Source organism: Tamandua tetradactyla, chromosome 8 (genome assembly GCF_023851605.1).
Source record: "Tamandua tetradactyla isolate mTamTet1 chromosome 8, mTamTet1.pri, whole genome shotgun sequence".
NCBI lineage: Eukaryota > Metazoa > Chordata > Mammalia > Pilosa > Myrmecophagidae > Tamandua > Tamandua tetradactyla.
Genome location: NC_135334.1, coordinates 94,219,117 through 94,235,336, shown reverse-complemented (window position 1 = coordinate 94,235,336; position 16,220 = coordinate 94,219,117). Strand labels below are relative to the sequence as shown.

The 16,220-nt window shown below is 35.5% G+C and overlaps 2 protein-coding genes across 3 annotated transcripts in view; both read left to right on the top strand.

Annotated features, from left to right (window-relative positions):
- UEVLD (UEV and lactate/malate dehyrogenase domains) overlaps positions 1-11,035 on the top strand; it is an 86,054-nt gene extending 75,019 nt beyond the window's left edge. The window contains 4 exon segments of the mRNA XM_077114176.1: positions 4,835-4,898; positions 6,487-6,610; positions 7,427-7,524; positions 7,526-11,035. Of these exon segments, the coding sequence (XP_076970291.1) occupies positions 4,835-4,898; positions 6,487-6,610; positions 7,427-7,524; positions 7,526-7,592 (353 nt within the window). The 3' untranslated portion in view covers positions 7,593-11,035.
- A 1,230-nt stretch (positions 11,036-12,265) lies between these two features.
- TSG101 (tumor susceptibility 101) overlaps positions 12,266-16,220 on the top strand; it is an 84,304-nt gene continuing 80,349 nt past the window's right edge. For both annotated transcript variants that reach the window (XM_077114181.1, XM_077114179.1), the window contains exon 1: positions 12,266-12,458. Coding sequence is in view for 1 of the 2 variants with exons in the window: in XM_077114179.1 (XP_076970294.1) it covers positions 12,417-12,458 (42 nt within the window). In the remaining variant the exon portion in view is untranslated. The remainder of the gene's footprint in view (positions 12,459-16,220) is intronic.

The following is a 16,220-nucleotide window of genomic DNA, read 5'->3' as shown; positions in this document are numbered from 1 at the left end:
AAAGATAAGAATTGAAGTAAATTTCCTCAGTAATTGAAGTAAATTTCCTCAGTATCTTAAAGGGCAGATGAAAAACCCACAGCCAGCAGCATAGTGCAAATATCTCCAACCATTGGGAGAAGGATCAAAGGAGAAGGATGAGTTATAACAGAGAAGATAGGATTTAACAAATAAGTATGACTACTGAATCATTATATTGTTATTTCTTGTAGTCTCCAGTGTCTTGGAGCAGCTAGAAGGAAAAACAGGAAATTGTGGAACTGTAACCCATACCAAAATTTTAAATCTATTCTATAACTACTTATAAAATGTACTTTTAAATTTATTGCTTTTTTGTAATACAAAAACAATACAAAATGTTAAAAAAAAAAAAAAAAAAGGTATGCAGGGAAAAAATAAGTCTCCCTTCTGTCAGATCTGGTTCCTTTCTCTAGAGGGAAAAGTTACCAGTTTCTTGTCTAGCCTTCTAGAAATAATCTGTACACAGACAAGCACATATATGAAGTATACATATTCAGTTCTCTACCTTGCCCTTTTACTTAGCAGTATGACTTGGAAATGAGTGCATAATGACATGTATAAATCTCATTCATTCTTCTTGATATACCATAGTTTATTTAAGCAGTACCCTTAATGAGTTACAATTTTTGTGGCATAGTAGGTGTACAATAAATATTGAATAAGAACATTTCAAAATATGGTTATTTTAGTTGCTCAAATGTTTAAAAAAAATAAAGGATGATGTAACGTGATAAATATCCCCCCTACCCCAGCCCAGTATATCTGGATAAAAGAAGAAAGGAATTAAAAAAATTTAATTGTGAGCTCTTCAAACAGGAACAGTTTTAAGCTTACCCAAAAATAAAACAGTTCATGTTTGATTGAATGTGCTTTTATCCCAAATATAGGAATTTAATTTGATTAAGACACAATTATTGAATACCTGCTTTGTCTAAGGCACCGTGCTGGCTGCTGTTGGCGCTATACAGATGCATAAGAATCAGTCCCTGTCTTCAGGAAACTTAGAGTCTAATACAAAAAATGACTATAATAGAAGGCAATGCTGACTTGCCATGAGAGAGGTCCAAGGAAAGTAGTATATAAGCAAAAGAAAGGAATATGATAATTTTGTCTTGAGCCATCAAATGAGAACTAGAAATAGAAGAATGTAGGTGCATGTGAATTAGAATTACTTAATATAGTATTATATAATATTTGATACATATAAAAGGATTCATGTAATGTGTGTGTATGTGTATATATATATCTCTGTGGTTTAAAGCTTAATTATAGCATAAACCATCATGAATCCACACTCAATTTAAGGATTATAACACTGTTGCTACCACTGAAGCTACTTATGCGCATCTCCCCAGTCCATCTCTGTATCCTGTCTAGAGGTTCTACTCTCAGATCTTTTTATCCTGTTAGCTACTCGTTTCAGCACCAGAAATGGATTTGAGGCTCCCTCTACTGGTTTCGTGTAGACACCAGTACTCTGAGCTCTCCACTTTTTTCAGCCAAGACCAATCATTGGTTCTGTTATTCGCATAACACCACCACAGTAATAACAATTCTAATGATTTCTTATTGAGTGCCTACTATATGTCAAGCCCTGTATTAATTCCTTTGCATCTCTCACTTAAATTTTACAAACACCCTGTGAAGGAGATGGTGGTTTTCCCAATTTGTAGGTGAGGAAACTTAACCGTTTATGAGGTTAAGTAATTTGTCCAAGGTCACATATTTGGTAAAGGCAGAACTGAGATTTGAATCCCGGTCTGACTCCAAAGTTGTGTTATTTCTTGATATGATTTAATTAACACTTAGCACAGTGTCTGGCACAGAGTAAACTCTCCATAGATGGTAGCTCTTGTTACAGTGATGTAAGGTGGCAATGTATGGAAAATAGGCAAAATGACGTAAAACTGCACTTCTGAATAGAACATTAGGATTTGGAAAGAAAGTTGCAAGAATAACAGTTGTATAAGTAAAAAAAAAAAAATTATCAAGCATTTGAGAGAAACACAGCCACAATCTGGGGGAAGAATAACATGATACACAGACCTTTTAGGATCCATTTCCAGCTTCCCTCTCCAGCTTCATCTTCTACCATTTTGCCAGGCATACTATGCTACTCAGATGATTAATTTGCAATGGTTTAATGGTTCATGCACTCTCATGCCTCCTTCCCTTTGTACCTGCTGCTTCCTCTCTCTGAATCCTCATTCACTTGGCTAACTCCTGCTCAACTTTCAAGGTTGGATTTAAGCACCACCTCTCCCAAGAAGCCTTCCCTAATTCTCCAAGTTACTTAAGTGCAGGCCTGTATTATAACCATTATCATATTGTGTTATAATTGTATATGTATGTCTGTTTGCCCTACTAGATTGTAAGCTCCTTGAGCTCAGATGGACGATAGTAGGCCTCAGTAAATGTGTTTTGAAATGAATGAACGCTCCTGACACCCCCTTGTTGTGGCCAGTCACCCCAAATTAGATGGTCAACAGCGCATATGCTTTGGAGTTGCTATTTCTCTGTGATATTAAAATCATATATAAACTGCAGATAACCTTTTCAAATGGTATTTTAGGAATCCAAAGGCTAGACTTCAGAACAGAGTGTTAAATCATCTGTTTTGACCATGAAAACTACTTGAGGAGAAGGTTTTCTATATAATGGGAAGAAATATGCCCAAGTCATTTTCTATTAAAATTTGGGGGGGTCCATAGGATTACTGTTCTTGGGACCAAAAAGCTCATGATTGATTAGTGTACTTGAAAGGACTACTTAAACTAGGATGCATATACATTTAGAAAGTTTGAAGGGCTCGGAAAGCAAAAATGAAATAATTAAGTCTTTAAATTTGTTTAAAAATTTTTATGATTGTCACAAATTTGAACATAGTGAAGCTTTCATCCTGTATTTGAACATTCTTTTGTTATATCTCTCAGAAAACTTAGAGAAGAAAGATAAAGCATGTGATAGACACATATAAATCAAATGGGAATATTACTCAATTTTCAGATTTTTTTGTTTCCTTTGAGTCTTTTCTTATACCTACTTTGCCACTTCTTTTCACACTTTGATGATCTGTAAATGCTCTCTTTCATGTAGCAGGCATTTCCCTTATTCCCCAATTTTTTATTTATTGTGAATATACTAAAATGTACCAAAATTTTTAAAGAAAATGATTCATATATTACCCTTGTTTTAGTTTCCTTGTTGCAAAAGCAAATACCATGCAGTGAGTTGGCTTAAACATTAGGAATTTATTGACTCACAGTTTTGAGGCTAGAAGTCCAAATCAAGGCATCATCAAGGTAATGCCTTCTTCCTAAAGACTGGTATTTTGGGACTGGCTGATGATGATCCTTGGTCCTTGGTACTTGGCTCCTCTGTCACAGGGCAGTGCACAAGGGAATCTCTCCTGGCCTATCCTTTCTCTTACAGGTTCCATTGACACTGGTCTGTGGCTGTTCCCTCTGTAGCCTGCTCTTTATCTATCTGAATTTCATTCTGCTTATATGGGACTCCAGTAATAGGACTAAGACACATCCTGATTAAGTTAGGCCACACCTTAACTGAAGTAGATTTATCGAAAGGTCATACTTACAATGGGTTCACACCCACAAGAATGGATTAAGTTTAAGAACATGTTTTTCTGGGGTACATAGCTCCAAACCACGATCACGTGATCTCTATTTTTCACATAATGAGTTTTGGATTTGTTTTTTTAATTTAATGTAAAACTTTTCCATGTTTTTCAACTTAAGGGTTACAATATAAGTTTTCCTCTTTGTTACCAAACTGTGTGAGATCAGTTTTATATTATGTTCTGTGTACCCAGCACTATACTAGGAAATGTGTTTAGGAGTACCAAAAAAGAATACATGATACCTGGTCTCTAGAAGCTTAAAATCAGTTTGAGGAAGGTAGGATCTGGATACATATGGTGTCCTTTGTTGCTGACACTAAGTGGCCTAATATCAAAAGTGGTTTAAAATACTTGTATCTTAAATGTAAGATATTCTTATATATGTGATTTTATTTTATTTGCCTGCCCAAATACAGATTTGTCTAGTGAATGTCTACACAGATGAGAAACAGATAAATTTTGGGAAAGTTTCCAAATGTTACTTGCAATTTCAATATAATATTCAAGTGTGGTATAAATATTAAATTCACACAAACAGAGAGTTTTGAATTTTTTATTGTATTTATAAGTGATGGTGAGAGGAAATGGGTAACCTAGGAGATGCCTTTAGCAAACAGGACCCTGCATCTCCAATAGCTGTGGAAATTCTAGCCCAAAATAGAACATAAGTTTATTCCTTAAAAAGTAAAAGAGGGCAGGCCACGGTCGCTCAGCAGGCAAGAATGCTTGCTTGCGATGCCAGAGGACCCGGGTTTGATTCCCGGTGCCTGCCCATGTTAAAAAAAAAAAAAAAGTAAAAGAAATTAGTTTCAGTGTGGTTTACAGAGCAACAAATGCCAAATGCTTGCATATTTGAAAGCCTATTATACAGAGTCTGGTAAGGAAGGAAAGCCTGAACAGTAAAACCACCCTTGTAGAACTGTTATTGATGAGGGAGAATTCATAGGGAGTCTGTAGACTTTAGCCATTGTAGCTCAGAGTCATTTCTCAACCTTGGCAGTCAGTGCAGCACATTCATTGCCATCAATGGAAAAAATGTGACTGTTGCTACAAAGCAGAAAAGCTTTTATGTAAAGTTTAATACAGGTAATCTTTGGCTTTAAAAGATCACTTATCAAATCTTAATCCTAAGCAAATCATTGGCAAAATATAACTAATTTTTCACTTAATTTTTAGCGTCCACATGGAGTGGCCAGGAAGAAGCAGTGAGTCATAATTCTCAGGTGCAGCTATCCAACAGGTAACACTGAGTGCTTATTTGCATTTATCCAAGTAAAAATTATGTACTTCATAGCTAGCATAACAGCGACTTACATGGCATGTACCTACCAGGTTTATACAAACAAAGCCAGCTAATATGGATAAATCCAAAGTACAAGTGAGCAAATGTTTCTTATATGAACGTAGATCTTAGAGTGCTTTGCATGCTCTATTTCAGATACATAGGTGATATGTAAAGGTAGAGCAGGCTCCTTATTTGTAGACAGTGATTTACTGTTCCTTTATCTAAAAACTGAGGATATTAAGAATTTTTAATTGTCGAAGAGAATTTGCTCAATGATTTAAAAAATGAATATGTATTTATTAATCAGATACATTTAGAAATTAGTCTAATATGAATATAAAAGCCATGTTATATGTTCAGGCAAAACCAAAGTGAAGTTCACAGATTATTCTTTTATCTTTTGCCTTTATTCTGAGAACTTCTATGGGTCTGTGCCCAGTAGGTTAGCTATTGCATACTATATATTTTCATACCACTTGCTCTTTCACCATCATGTAATAATAGACTTTCCTACAGTCTGAATGGTAGATATTTTTAGCTCTTTAAATCTCTGTTTGTAGTTTTTAGAATAAAGTACCTGGAAAGAATGCTGTCTTTCTTAGTGAGAAGAACAGCATGTTGTATAATCCATTCTACTGGTTATATAATCCCTTCTATATTGTTTTTAAAAGGAAGAAATTAACATACTTTTGTTTAATTTATATCATTTTTATTATTTACAAAAGGAATGTAAAACTGAAAATACTGCAGATAGTTATAAAGTAGAATATGAAAAGCTGGGGAAATCCTATCTTCCAGAGACTTTTAACAGTATAGTAACCACTTGTCCAAAAACTTTTTTCCAATACTTCCATAAATATAATATGTTAATCCTATTCATACTATCTTGCAACTTGCCTTGTTTCCTTAGTTATAAATCTTGGACATCTTTCCCATGTAGTACATACACATTTATTTACCTTCTTCTTCTCTACACAGCTAAATGGCATTACATTTGGTAGTGATTTATTTAACCTTTCCCCTTTTGATGCCTTAATTCTAAATTTTTGCTGTCTCAAACAAGCTACAGCAAACATGCTTGTACACTTGGGCATACTGCTGTAGGATAAACTCCTAGAAGAATTTCTGGATCAGATGTTGCCAATCTCCTTCCTAACTATCACTCACTATACATAATCAACAGTGATTATGGATATGCCTTTTCTCTATAGCGTCTCCAAAATTAACTAGGTTTTTTTATCTATGGAAATTGATGGGCAAAACTGATATTTATTGTTTTGATTCACATTTAGTTAAAATGAGTGGTGCTGAACATCTTTTTATGTTATGAGGCCATCTGTATTTTCTGTGAACTGCTTATCTGGCATTTTATGCTTAAATAATCATTAGGTTATCTGTAGACTGCCCTACCAATTGCTGTATAAGTCTTATTTCTGTGCCATAAAAATATCTAATTAATACCATAAACAAAATGTAGAACGTGCATATATTGTGCATTTACTGAGGTTTTTTTTTTTTTTTTTTTTTCCTTTTGGTGATCCAGAGCCATGGAACTGTTAAGGGTAAAAGGTCAAAGATCCTGGTCTGTTGGACTATCAGTTGCTGACCTGGTTGACAGTATTATAAACAATAAAAAGAAAGTACATTCTGTATCAATTTTAGCTAAGGTAATTGCTATTCTAATTTTCTCATTTTTTTAAACTTTCTATTATTAATATAAAAACAGCAAAATTGCTGCTCACGCTGAAACCCAGGTAGGTGTCTTCAATAGCACCAGTCTTTAGAGTAACAAGAGAGGAGGCAGCATATTTAAAGAACTATCCTGCTTGGCTACAGGAATTGTGGATTTCTGCTAAGTTGCTCCCAAATTTTCTTAGCAGAAATTTTGGGGAATCCCAGAGAGGTGCTTATATACTCCATAAACAGTTTCTGGTTGTCATTTGCCACCTCAACCAGCGAAGTCATCCAGACTGATGTGCCAACAGGTCTTAGCTGGCCATTAGTCTCCTTCAGTTTACAGTTTGTCCCTTATGAGTTTACCCCAAGCATATATTCCCTAAACGATGACTAAAACGAGCCACAAATGCTAAGCAAATGTTCTTAAAAACTTAGGATTACCAGGAGGGAAATACAGCACAAAAAGGAAAACTTAAGATAGCCATTTGTGCCCAGAGCCTGACATACTTCTTCCTAGGGAATCCACTCTGACCTCCTCTCTTCTTAACCCCCAACCTGCTACCCCTGTTGTAAGGGGCTAGCTTACTTCCCCACAAAGGGAACGTTTTTGATCAAGTCCCTTTCATTTCTCAAAAAATTTCTGAAACAGCATCTTGAGTTTAGAAAAGAAATGAATAGAACATTTTTAAAAGTTCAGCTTCTATCACTTTGTACTATGACTAGAAAAGCAGAAAGTATCCATATCTATATTAACCTTTTTTTTGGGCAGATACAGGTCTACTGTAATCTTTATTTTTTCATTTCAGGGATATTATAATATAAATAATGAAGTGTTTTTAAGTTTGCCTTGCATTCTTGGAACCAGTGGGGTATGTGAAGTCATTAAAACCACAGCGAAAGAAGATAGTGACTGAGAAACTCCAAAGCAGTGCATCATCAATCCATAATCTGCAACAACAGTTAAAACTTTGAATCTAAAGTTCAAGGTTACCTAAAAGGAAAGGTCATCTAATTTTGCCAATGAATATAAGTTTGAGAACTTCTGTATCTTATTACTTACCCTTACAAACTGCTTGGTTAAGGTAGATAGTTCCTTGGTTAGGTTTATAATTTGAATCCTTTGGGAGTGAGATAAGGAAAGAAAAAAAATTTAATTTTCGTTGGTGTTCTTGTGAGATCTATACCATTCTTTAAGTCTCTAGCAGTGATAATTCATCTGAAATGTGCACTATTTTAAATTGTTTATCATAAACTAAAAGCATTCAGTGCTTTGGAAATATTTTGAAAGTGGTACCTTAAATTTTTTCTAAATACTTTTTATTGTGTAGTATAACATACAAAAAAAGCAATAAGTTTCAAAGTACATTTTAACAGGCAGTTATAGAACAGATTCGAAAGTTTGGTATGGGTTACAGTTCTACAATTTCAGGTTTTTCCTTCTAGCTGCTCCAAGACACTAGAAACTAAAAAGAAATACCAGTATGATTCAGTAGTTCTACTCATTTGTTAAATACTAACTTCTCTGTTATAACTCCTCCTTCTCCTTTAAGTGATACATTTTTTAAATAAAAGTATTCTTTGAATTTTATAATAAACATGATAAGCCAAAGGCCCCATATGGATTTTTACAGTCTGTGCTAGGTGTATATTCAAAGGGGTAGCTTAAGGTACAGTATTAATGATTCTTCTGTAAAATATAGTTGATAGTAATAGGAAAGCATTTTCTTTCCCTTTTTTCAAATTAACTACAAAAAATAGAAATGAATTTTATATGAAGTTTAAAATAGTGAAAGGGAAAGTAAAACTTTTTAACATATGAAAACAAAGTATACTTTAATTTCTAGTGAGACTGCCCTTTCTAAAATTTTCTATAACCTCTCTGGGTTATATAACACCTCCAGTATCTCATAAACCAATTGTGATATTAGTAGAACTGTAGAGAAGTGTATATTTTAAATGGAAAGAGATTGTGAATGAAAGCTAAGCAAATATATGGTTTAAAGCAAATACATGGTTTTCGTAAAAATCACTGGTCTTGGGGAGAGGCTAAATGGACTGATGGTTGTGAGCACTTCCTGTAACCACTCCTGAAGAAACTAGAGTACATATCCTTGGTGATACATCAATAGCAGTATCTTCATAAATGAAAGGTAACATTATTACTATTATGACATAAAACTAATAGTAACATCTAACATTAATACTACTTATATATTAGACTGTTTTAATTTTATTGATTCCTCAAAACAATGCAATGATGTAGGGAGTATTATCATTGTCATTTTACAGAGGAAGAAACTGAGGTTTAGTGGTCAGGATCTCATAGCTCTTAAGTACATACAACCTCTACTTTTTCTAGGCACTAGAAAGGGGAAAATGCCTAATAACCAAAATAGTCATCACAAGACCCTAAAGCTGGGGTTCTGTATACTATGGAAGGATTGTTTCTACTCTCATGAAGGGGTCTGTTTTTTTTTTTGTTTTGTTTTTTTCCGCATGGGCAGGCACCAGGAATTGAACCCAAGTCTCTGGCATGGCAGGCAAGAACTCTGACTGCTGAACCACCATGGCCCACCCGGGCCTACTTTTTTTTTTTAAACATAATTTTTAGATAGTTTGGTTCCCTGGCTTCCCAGACCTGTCTGCAGCAAATAGCAGAGGGGCCGGGAGGTATGCACTGAGGTAGGCCTCTATTTATTTAGCTATGCAGCCAGTATTGAGAGCCTCCTAGACACCAGACACCAAATTAGACATGGTACATGCAATGGAGAGCAAACCTGAACAAGTTTTTGTGGTGCTAGCAGTATAATATGGGAGACATTGTAATCAAATAGTTTAACAAATATTTAACAAATGTACAAGTGCAAATGTAATAAGAATTGCAAAGAAGGCTAAGATGCTTTCAAAGATATAATAGGTTAGGGAGTCAGAAGCCAGATGGCTTATAAGGGCAGACATTACCTAGACAGGGAAGAAACAGTTAAACTAATGCCAATATAAAATCATAATGGATGTTTATAATGATGAGCTTAAATCGTAAAGAAAAGGTTATATTCAGTATCATATGTTTAAAAAATATGCTTAGAAAGATTTCCATCAGAATTGACTAGGATAAAAATCTTGGACATTTGAAGAATAAGAAGAGGTATTAGTTGTATATAATTTCACTACAGAGGTTGGTCATCTTGGCGTTACTCTTAACAATGTATCCTTTTGGATGAAATAGGAAAGTAAAACTGAAACAACCATTTCTTTGATGTTTTTAAACTAGCCATTTCTAATATCTGTTGATGCTCTTGAACAATAACCTACACACAAGGTATTGTATAAATTACCTGGAGTCACTAAATTAATTATAAAAAGAACATCGACACGACAAACATTTATTGAACACCTACTGTTGTTTCAAATACTGTTAGAATCTGAATATTCAAAGTTGAGTAATACATCGTTTTTGCCCTCCAGAAACCCACAATATGGAAGTGCAGTCAATCCTCAGGATTCAGATTCCATATTTGCAAACTGAACTGCTTGCTAAGATTTATTTGTAACCCCAAAATCAATACTGGTAGTGCTTTCATAGTCATTCACAAACAGAGTGGAGAAAAATTTGAGTCTTCAGACACACACTTCCCTACTGAAGATGAAAGAAGGCAACACTCTGCCTTCTTGTTTCAGCTCTCATAAACAGTTGTTCTTTTTGTGGCATGTTTAGTGCCATGTTTTTCACAATTTTGTATTTTTTCAATTGGTGATTTTGCTCTTTAGAATAGCCCCCAAGTATAGTGCTGAAGGGCTGTCTAGTTCCTAAGTGAAGAAAGCTGTGATGTGCCTTATGGAGAAAATATGTGTATTAGATAAAATTTGTTCAGGCATGAATTATAGAGCTGTTGGCTATGAGTTCAATGTTAATGATCAACAATGTATAGTAAATAAGGTGTCTTTAAATAGGAATACAATTAAACAATGTTATGTTTTGATAAGTTGACAAAAATGTTGAGACCAGAGGCTCCCTGTATTTCCTCTGGGAGCAATGGCTCAGTATTCATTAATTCAGTTTTGCAGCAACTTTATAGAATATAACTGCTGTGAATAATGAGAATTGGCTGTAATTATTTATACCAGATATTTCCTTAAGTGTTGAATATTAGCAATCATGTTGTACGTTCCATGTGTAAGTGAAGAACCACACTTTACTATGACTTGGTGATAATTTGGCATTCATAATGCTTCTGTAACTTTTATTTTTTCATTTTTCCAAAATCATGCATTACCTCTTCTTGTTATGACTTTTAGTGGGAGTTGGATTAAAATGCTTCTTTGGTAAGTTGTAGAAGATAAATGTTATTTCCTATTTACACTGTAATTTTCCTTAAATTTGAAGACTCATGAATAAAAGTTTGAATTTAAAATCACCAAGTGATGCCTAATTTCTTAGTGGAAGGAAATTTATTCAGATTGTGGAGATTCTTTTATATAATTATTCATCCAGTACCCAGGATATTATAATTTAGTTACTTTAAGTGGCTTCAGGATAAAACAGAGAGACTGGATTTTATAAGTTTCAAACTTTTAAAAATGATTTTTCACAACAGTACTTTTAAAACAATATGTTACATGGAATCATTCTCCCAGACCCAATTCATAAAAGCAGAGTTGCTCTAATTGAAAGTACTCCTTAGTAAGTTGTGGTTTTAAGAACAGTTTGAAAACCACATTGCTTTTAAGTAACATAAAGCAGCAGATGCAATGGAAAAATGGGAAGATTCACCTATAATTTGGCTTGACTCAAGATGCATGCTTAATATATGGTATACATATCCAAAAACACCTATTGGGGAAGCTTTTATTTTGGGGGTGTACTGGCAACAATTTATAATAATGCTTCCACATGCTTTCAATTAGGCCATCTGTGTACTTGACCTTCACTTATTGAAGTTAGCTTCACTTCTGTAGCTTAGAAGGGATGAACACCACAGCCTTATCCTCATTAGCAATAAACTAAAATCATTCAAACTATCACTTAATATCATAAAATCCAAGCTTTACAATACTTTGAGCAACAGTGTTTATAAAACTGACAAGTGATAGGGAATAAGTAACCATGAAGAACTTTTATGGGTAGTAGAAATTAAATTGCTATCCAGAACCTAGCCTTGCAATATACAAGGTAATGAGGATCTGAGGATGAGGATTTTGACGATGGACAGGCTGGTACACAATTATAGTGGAAGGTAAATGCAGTCCTACTAGCATTTATGTCTGGGTACAAAAAAAGTTCTGACTTAGAGGGCATATAATGCAATCATCTCATCTTAACGTTGAGAACAACTTAAACCCGAACTAGAAACGCCCCTGCCTACCACTATCATAAGGTAAGTCAACAGCAGGACAGTTCTCTGACTCCCTTACCACCTGACGAATCAGTTACCAAGGTTCATTTGCAAGCCCGTCAAAATACTCCCTACCTTCCCTATACTTGCAAAAGTGAATTACCTGCCAATCTCGGCTTGCCCTCACCATTGGGACGCAACCCCAACCCGCAGTTTGGCACAGCAGGGTCAGAACCCATGCTACCCCACGACCTGATCCGGTACCAGGTCCCTCCTCCGCAGAACGGCGGCCTCGGAAGTGACGTACGGGAAGCGGAAGAACTGTCGTGGTTGTCGACTTCCAGTTGCTAGAGGCAGGGGGGTGGGGGGCTGACACTCGGAGTGCGATTGTGTGGGGCGGCCTGGGGCAGCCCCGAGCGGCTGAGCCTCTCCCTGCAGTGACGGGAGTCGCTAGGCGGCCGCCATGGCAGTGTCGGAGAGCCAGCTCAAGAAAATGGTGTCTAAGGTGAGGCAGCGACGCGCCCGCCAACCGGTGCCCGCCCTCTGCTCTCTTCTTCCCTGCCTGGTCCGGCCCGGTCTGGTTCGGCCCGTTCGGATTCAGCCCGGCTGGGCTCGGCCGGGCGAGACTCCCGGGTAGGCCGGAAGCTCCGGTGCCGTTCTCAGCCGCCTGTGGGGACCCCAGCCCGGAGGCGCCTGTCGCCTTGCTCCGGAAGCCCCGGCTCGGGGGCGGGGAAGGTGGGGGGCGGCGACAGTCGACAAAGGCGCGGAGCGGAGGCCGCCTGCCACCTGCCGCCCGCCCTCCACTCTTCGGGAGAGTTTGGAGCCGTCTGTGGAGCAGTGTAGTTTTCATTTTCCTTTTTATAAAGTCAAAGAGGGAATCATACTTAGTTCTTAATCTGAACTAATCTTCCTCCACTCCTGTCCCTATCTGGAGGTCAGTCCACGCGCTTCTCTCCCTGGCCCCCCGAGATTGTGGTCTTTTCAGTTTTGTAGTCCCCACACAGCTCAACACCCGACCCGCTGGAATTCAGTTACTACTGATTTAATTGAATAATTGATAAGTAAGTTCTTATGAGTAAGAACTTCCAGAGAAGTCAAAATGCCAGTACTTCGCTACTCCTGCTTAAAAAAAAATAGGGTTCCATACCATTTCAGGGGCTTTGATTTGCTAAGATTACGATTTATTGTATGCGTCTTATAACACATCTTTTATTTGTTGTGAACTTAATTTACAGTTAAAAAACGGTGTATTTTTTTTCATTTTTTAAGAAGCAGATAAGTATGGTGTATAAATTTATTTTGATGATTACTTCAAATGTGGCACCTGACATCACAGAGTGACATGGTTTGAGTTTTTTATTTATCACAGCTAACTGGAATAAGATATACGTGAAGTCGTTGAGAGTTGAATCTTCTTTAGTTCGGCGGGTTAGCTTTGGATATTTTTGTCAGAACAAGAATGGTAAAAATTGAAGTCGTTAAGCAATTTTAAACTTTTTATAAAACATACAATTAGAAATAAAACTTATTTTTTTGAAAAGGAGAATTTTACACCCCCCCCCCCACCACCACCCAGTAAAACTGTCTCCATGACCTTTGGTTAAAGAGCAAATAACCCTGAATGAGAGTTTTTAAAATAAAGCATCTCTTGGTTGTCTAGTCATATCTTCTAGGCTTCATGATTGTCTTCAGATAAAGTAGTGATCTTTAACTGTAGAGGAAATTTGGCGAGCCTTAGAAGACTGTGGCCAAGTGAAGGTCTATGTTACAGTATTTATAGATCACTTTTTAAAAAACAAAGCTATATTGTTTTATGTAATATGTAACTGAAGAGTGTCTGTTCTGGGACATTTTTGATCTTTAAACTGATAGCATAATCATTAAGGTCTATTTCTTCATGTAGATATCTGATTTGAATTTAAAATCTTGATTGTTTAAATCACTAGTTTTATCCACCCAGTTCCAAGTAAGATGAATTTATTTAACAAGTATTTTAATTCTAAAGACAATTAATGCTTGTAAAAACTCAAGAAACAGGAAAGAGTTTATAGTAAACATTGAATGTGCCCTCCTTTAATCCCAGTAACTAGCTTAGCCATTTTAAAACTACATACAGACATACAGTTTTATTTTGTTTAATTTTTTAAAACAAAAATGAGATCATGCTTTTCATATTTTCAAGTGGAGTTGTTTTTCATTCAATAGTATATTACAGACATCCTTTTTTCTATTAAATGACAGTTCTACTTGTTCTATTAAATGACTACATAGTGTTCTATTGTAGCAGGTCAAAATTTAAAAATTTCTCTGTTGCTGAACATTTTGGCTACCACCAGTTTTTCTGCTATTACAAATAAAGCTCCATTAACATATGCATCTTTGCTTGTTAGTGGGTGGTATTTCTTTAGAATAGATTTCTATAAGTGGAATTGTTAGGTCAAAAGATACGCATATTTGAAGTTTTGAATAGGTACTGCGAAATCGCCCCAAAAAGGTTGTAGCAATTTAGACAATATGAAATAATTAAATGTAAACTGTTTATAAGCATTATTTTAATTTCCTTTACCTTCAATTTACTTTTATTATGATGGTTCAGTTTCAACAAGCATTTTTATTGACCGTTGTATCTCCCCTCAGCACTGCTTCACCAAAAAAATTTTTTAAGGAATGACTTTTATTCCTGAATTATTTGTGATCCAGAATAGTGTCTTCAACCTTTTTTCCTCCTGTACTGATACATTTTTTTAAAAAACTTAGTGCTTCCCCCATATAATTTTATCCTGTCCTGATAGTATATTTTCACGCTTGGAAAAATTTTATTGCCCACCCACCCTATCATACCTCTGCAACAAAAATATGCATAAACTTTTAAGAATTATTCAAAATCCTGAGTTTGTGTTAAAAATTTTTTTATGAGTAAATTATTGTTACAAGTGATAGTTACATTTACACAGTCTTTTTTCTTTGTTGCCCTAATTTTTTAAACTTTTTTTATTGTATAATATAACATATATATTCAAAGGAAAAAGCAATAGTTTTCAGAGCACTCTTCAACACATGGTTACAGGACAGATCCCACAGTTTGTCATGGACTCCCATACCATCATCTCAGATTTTTCCTTCTAGCTGCTCCAGAACATAGGAGGCTGAAGGAATAAATATTTTTTTATCATCACAATCAACTATTTTTGTGAAAAATAGCATATGTACAAAAAAAGCAATAAATTTCAAAGTACAGCACAATTAGCTGTAGAACAGATTGCAGAGTTTGATATGGTTACAATTCCACAATTTTAGGTTTTTACTGCTAGCTACTCTAAGATACTAGAGCCTAAAAGTAATATTGATTTAATGATTCAGCAATCATATTCATTTCTTAATCCCTACCTTCTCTGTATAACTCCACCATCACCTTTAATCTTTCTGCCCCACTCTTTAGGGGTATTTGGGCTATGGCCATTCTAACTTTTTCATGTTGGAAGGGGCTGTCAGTGCTATGGGGTAAGAAGATGGAACTAGCTTATGTTCTGGAAAGGCTGGGCCCTCTAGGTTTCAGGACTTATCTGGTCCAGGGGCCCATCTAGGTTCCTGGAAAGTTACCCTAGTACATGGAACCTTTGTAGAATCTTATATATTGCCCTAGGTGTTCTTTACGTTTACACAGGTTTTGACATTAATATACATAAGAAGTAAAAAAAAAAAAAAAAAAAAAATTAGACCTATTTTTCTCAGAAGATAATGGTATTTTTTCCCATTCAATTAATTTATTTACTTTTTGATAAGGATTATCTTTTTTTAGGAAGACATAGGCTCAGAATCATTTTTACTCCTATTACTTATTTTTATATATGTACATACTGAGAAATCTTGTTTACGTAAATAAGGGGGATAGATGGGAATGGAAGAAGTTTTGTTAACAACATTGCTACCCAATTCTTTGACTTTATTAAGGAGTTGTATGCCCAAAATTACATGGCGAGCTATCATAAAAATTGGTTTTTAATTATCTGTTAACTGATAGTTTATTAAATCCTCCTTCAGTATTGTAGAAAGCAAAGAATTGGAAATGTCTTAATGCGCTAAAAAGGTAATCATTCACTTTCTGAACATCTCCTTAATATTTTCAATTGTCCTTTTATCATCATCTGGGAGCAACTGCCATATTAAGATTATGGAGGGGTGGAGAAAGGCAATTATAAAAGAGGAAGTAGGAAAGGAGAAATTTTAGGGAAAAGTACATTTGGAAGTTGAAGATCTGGAAATGGCT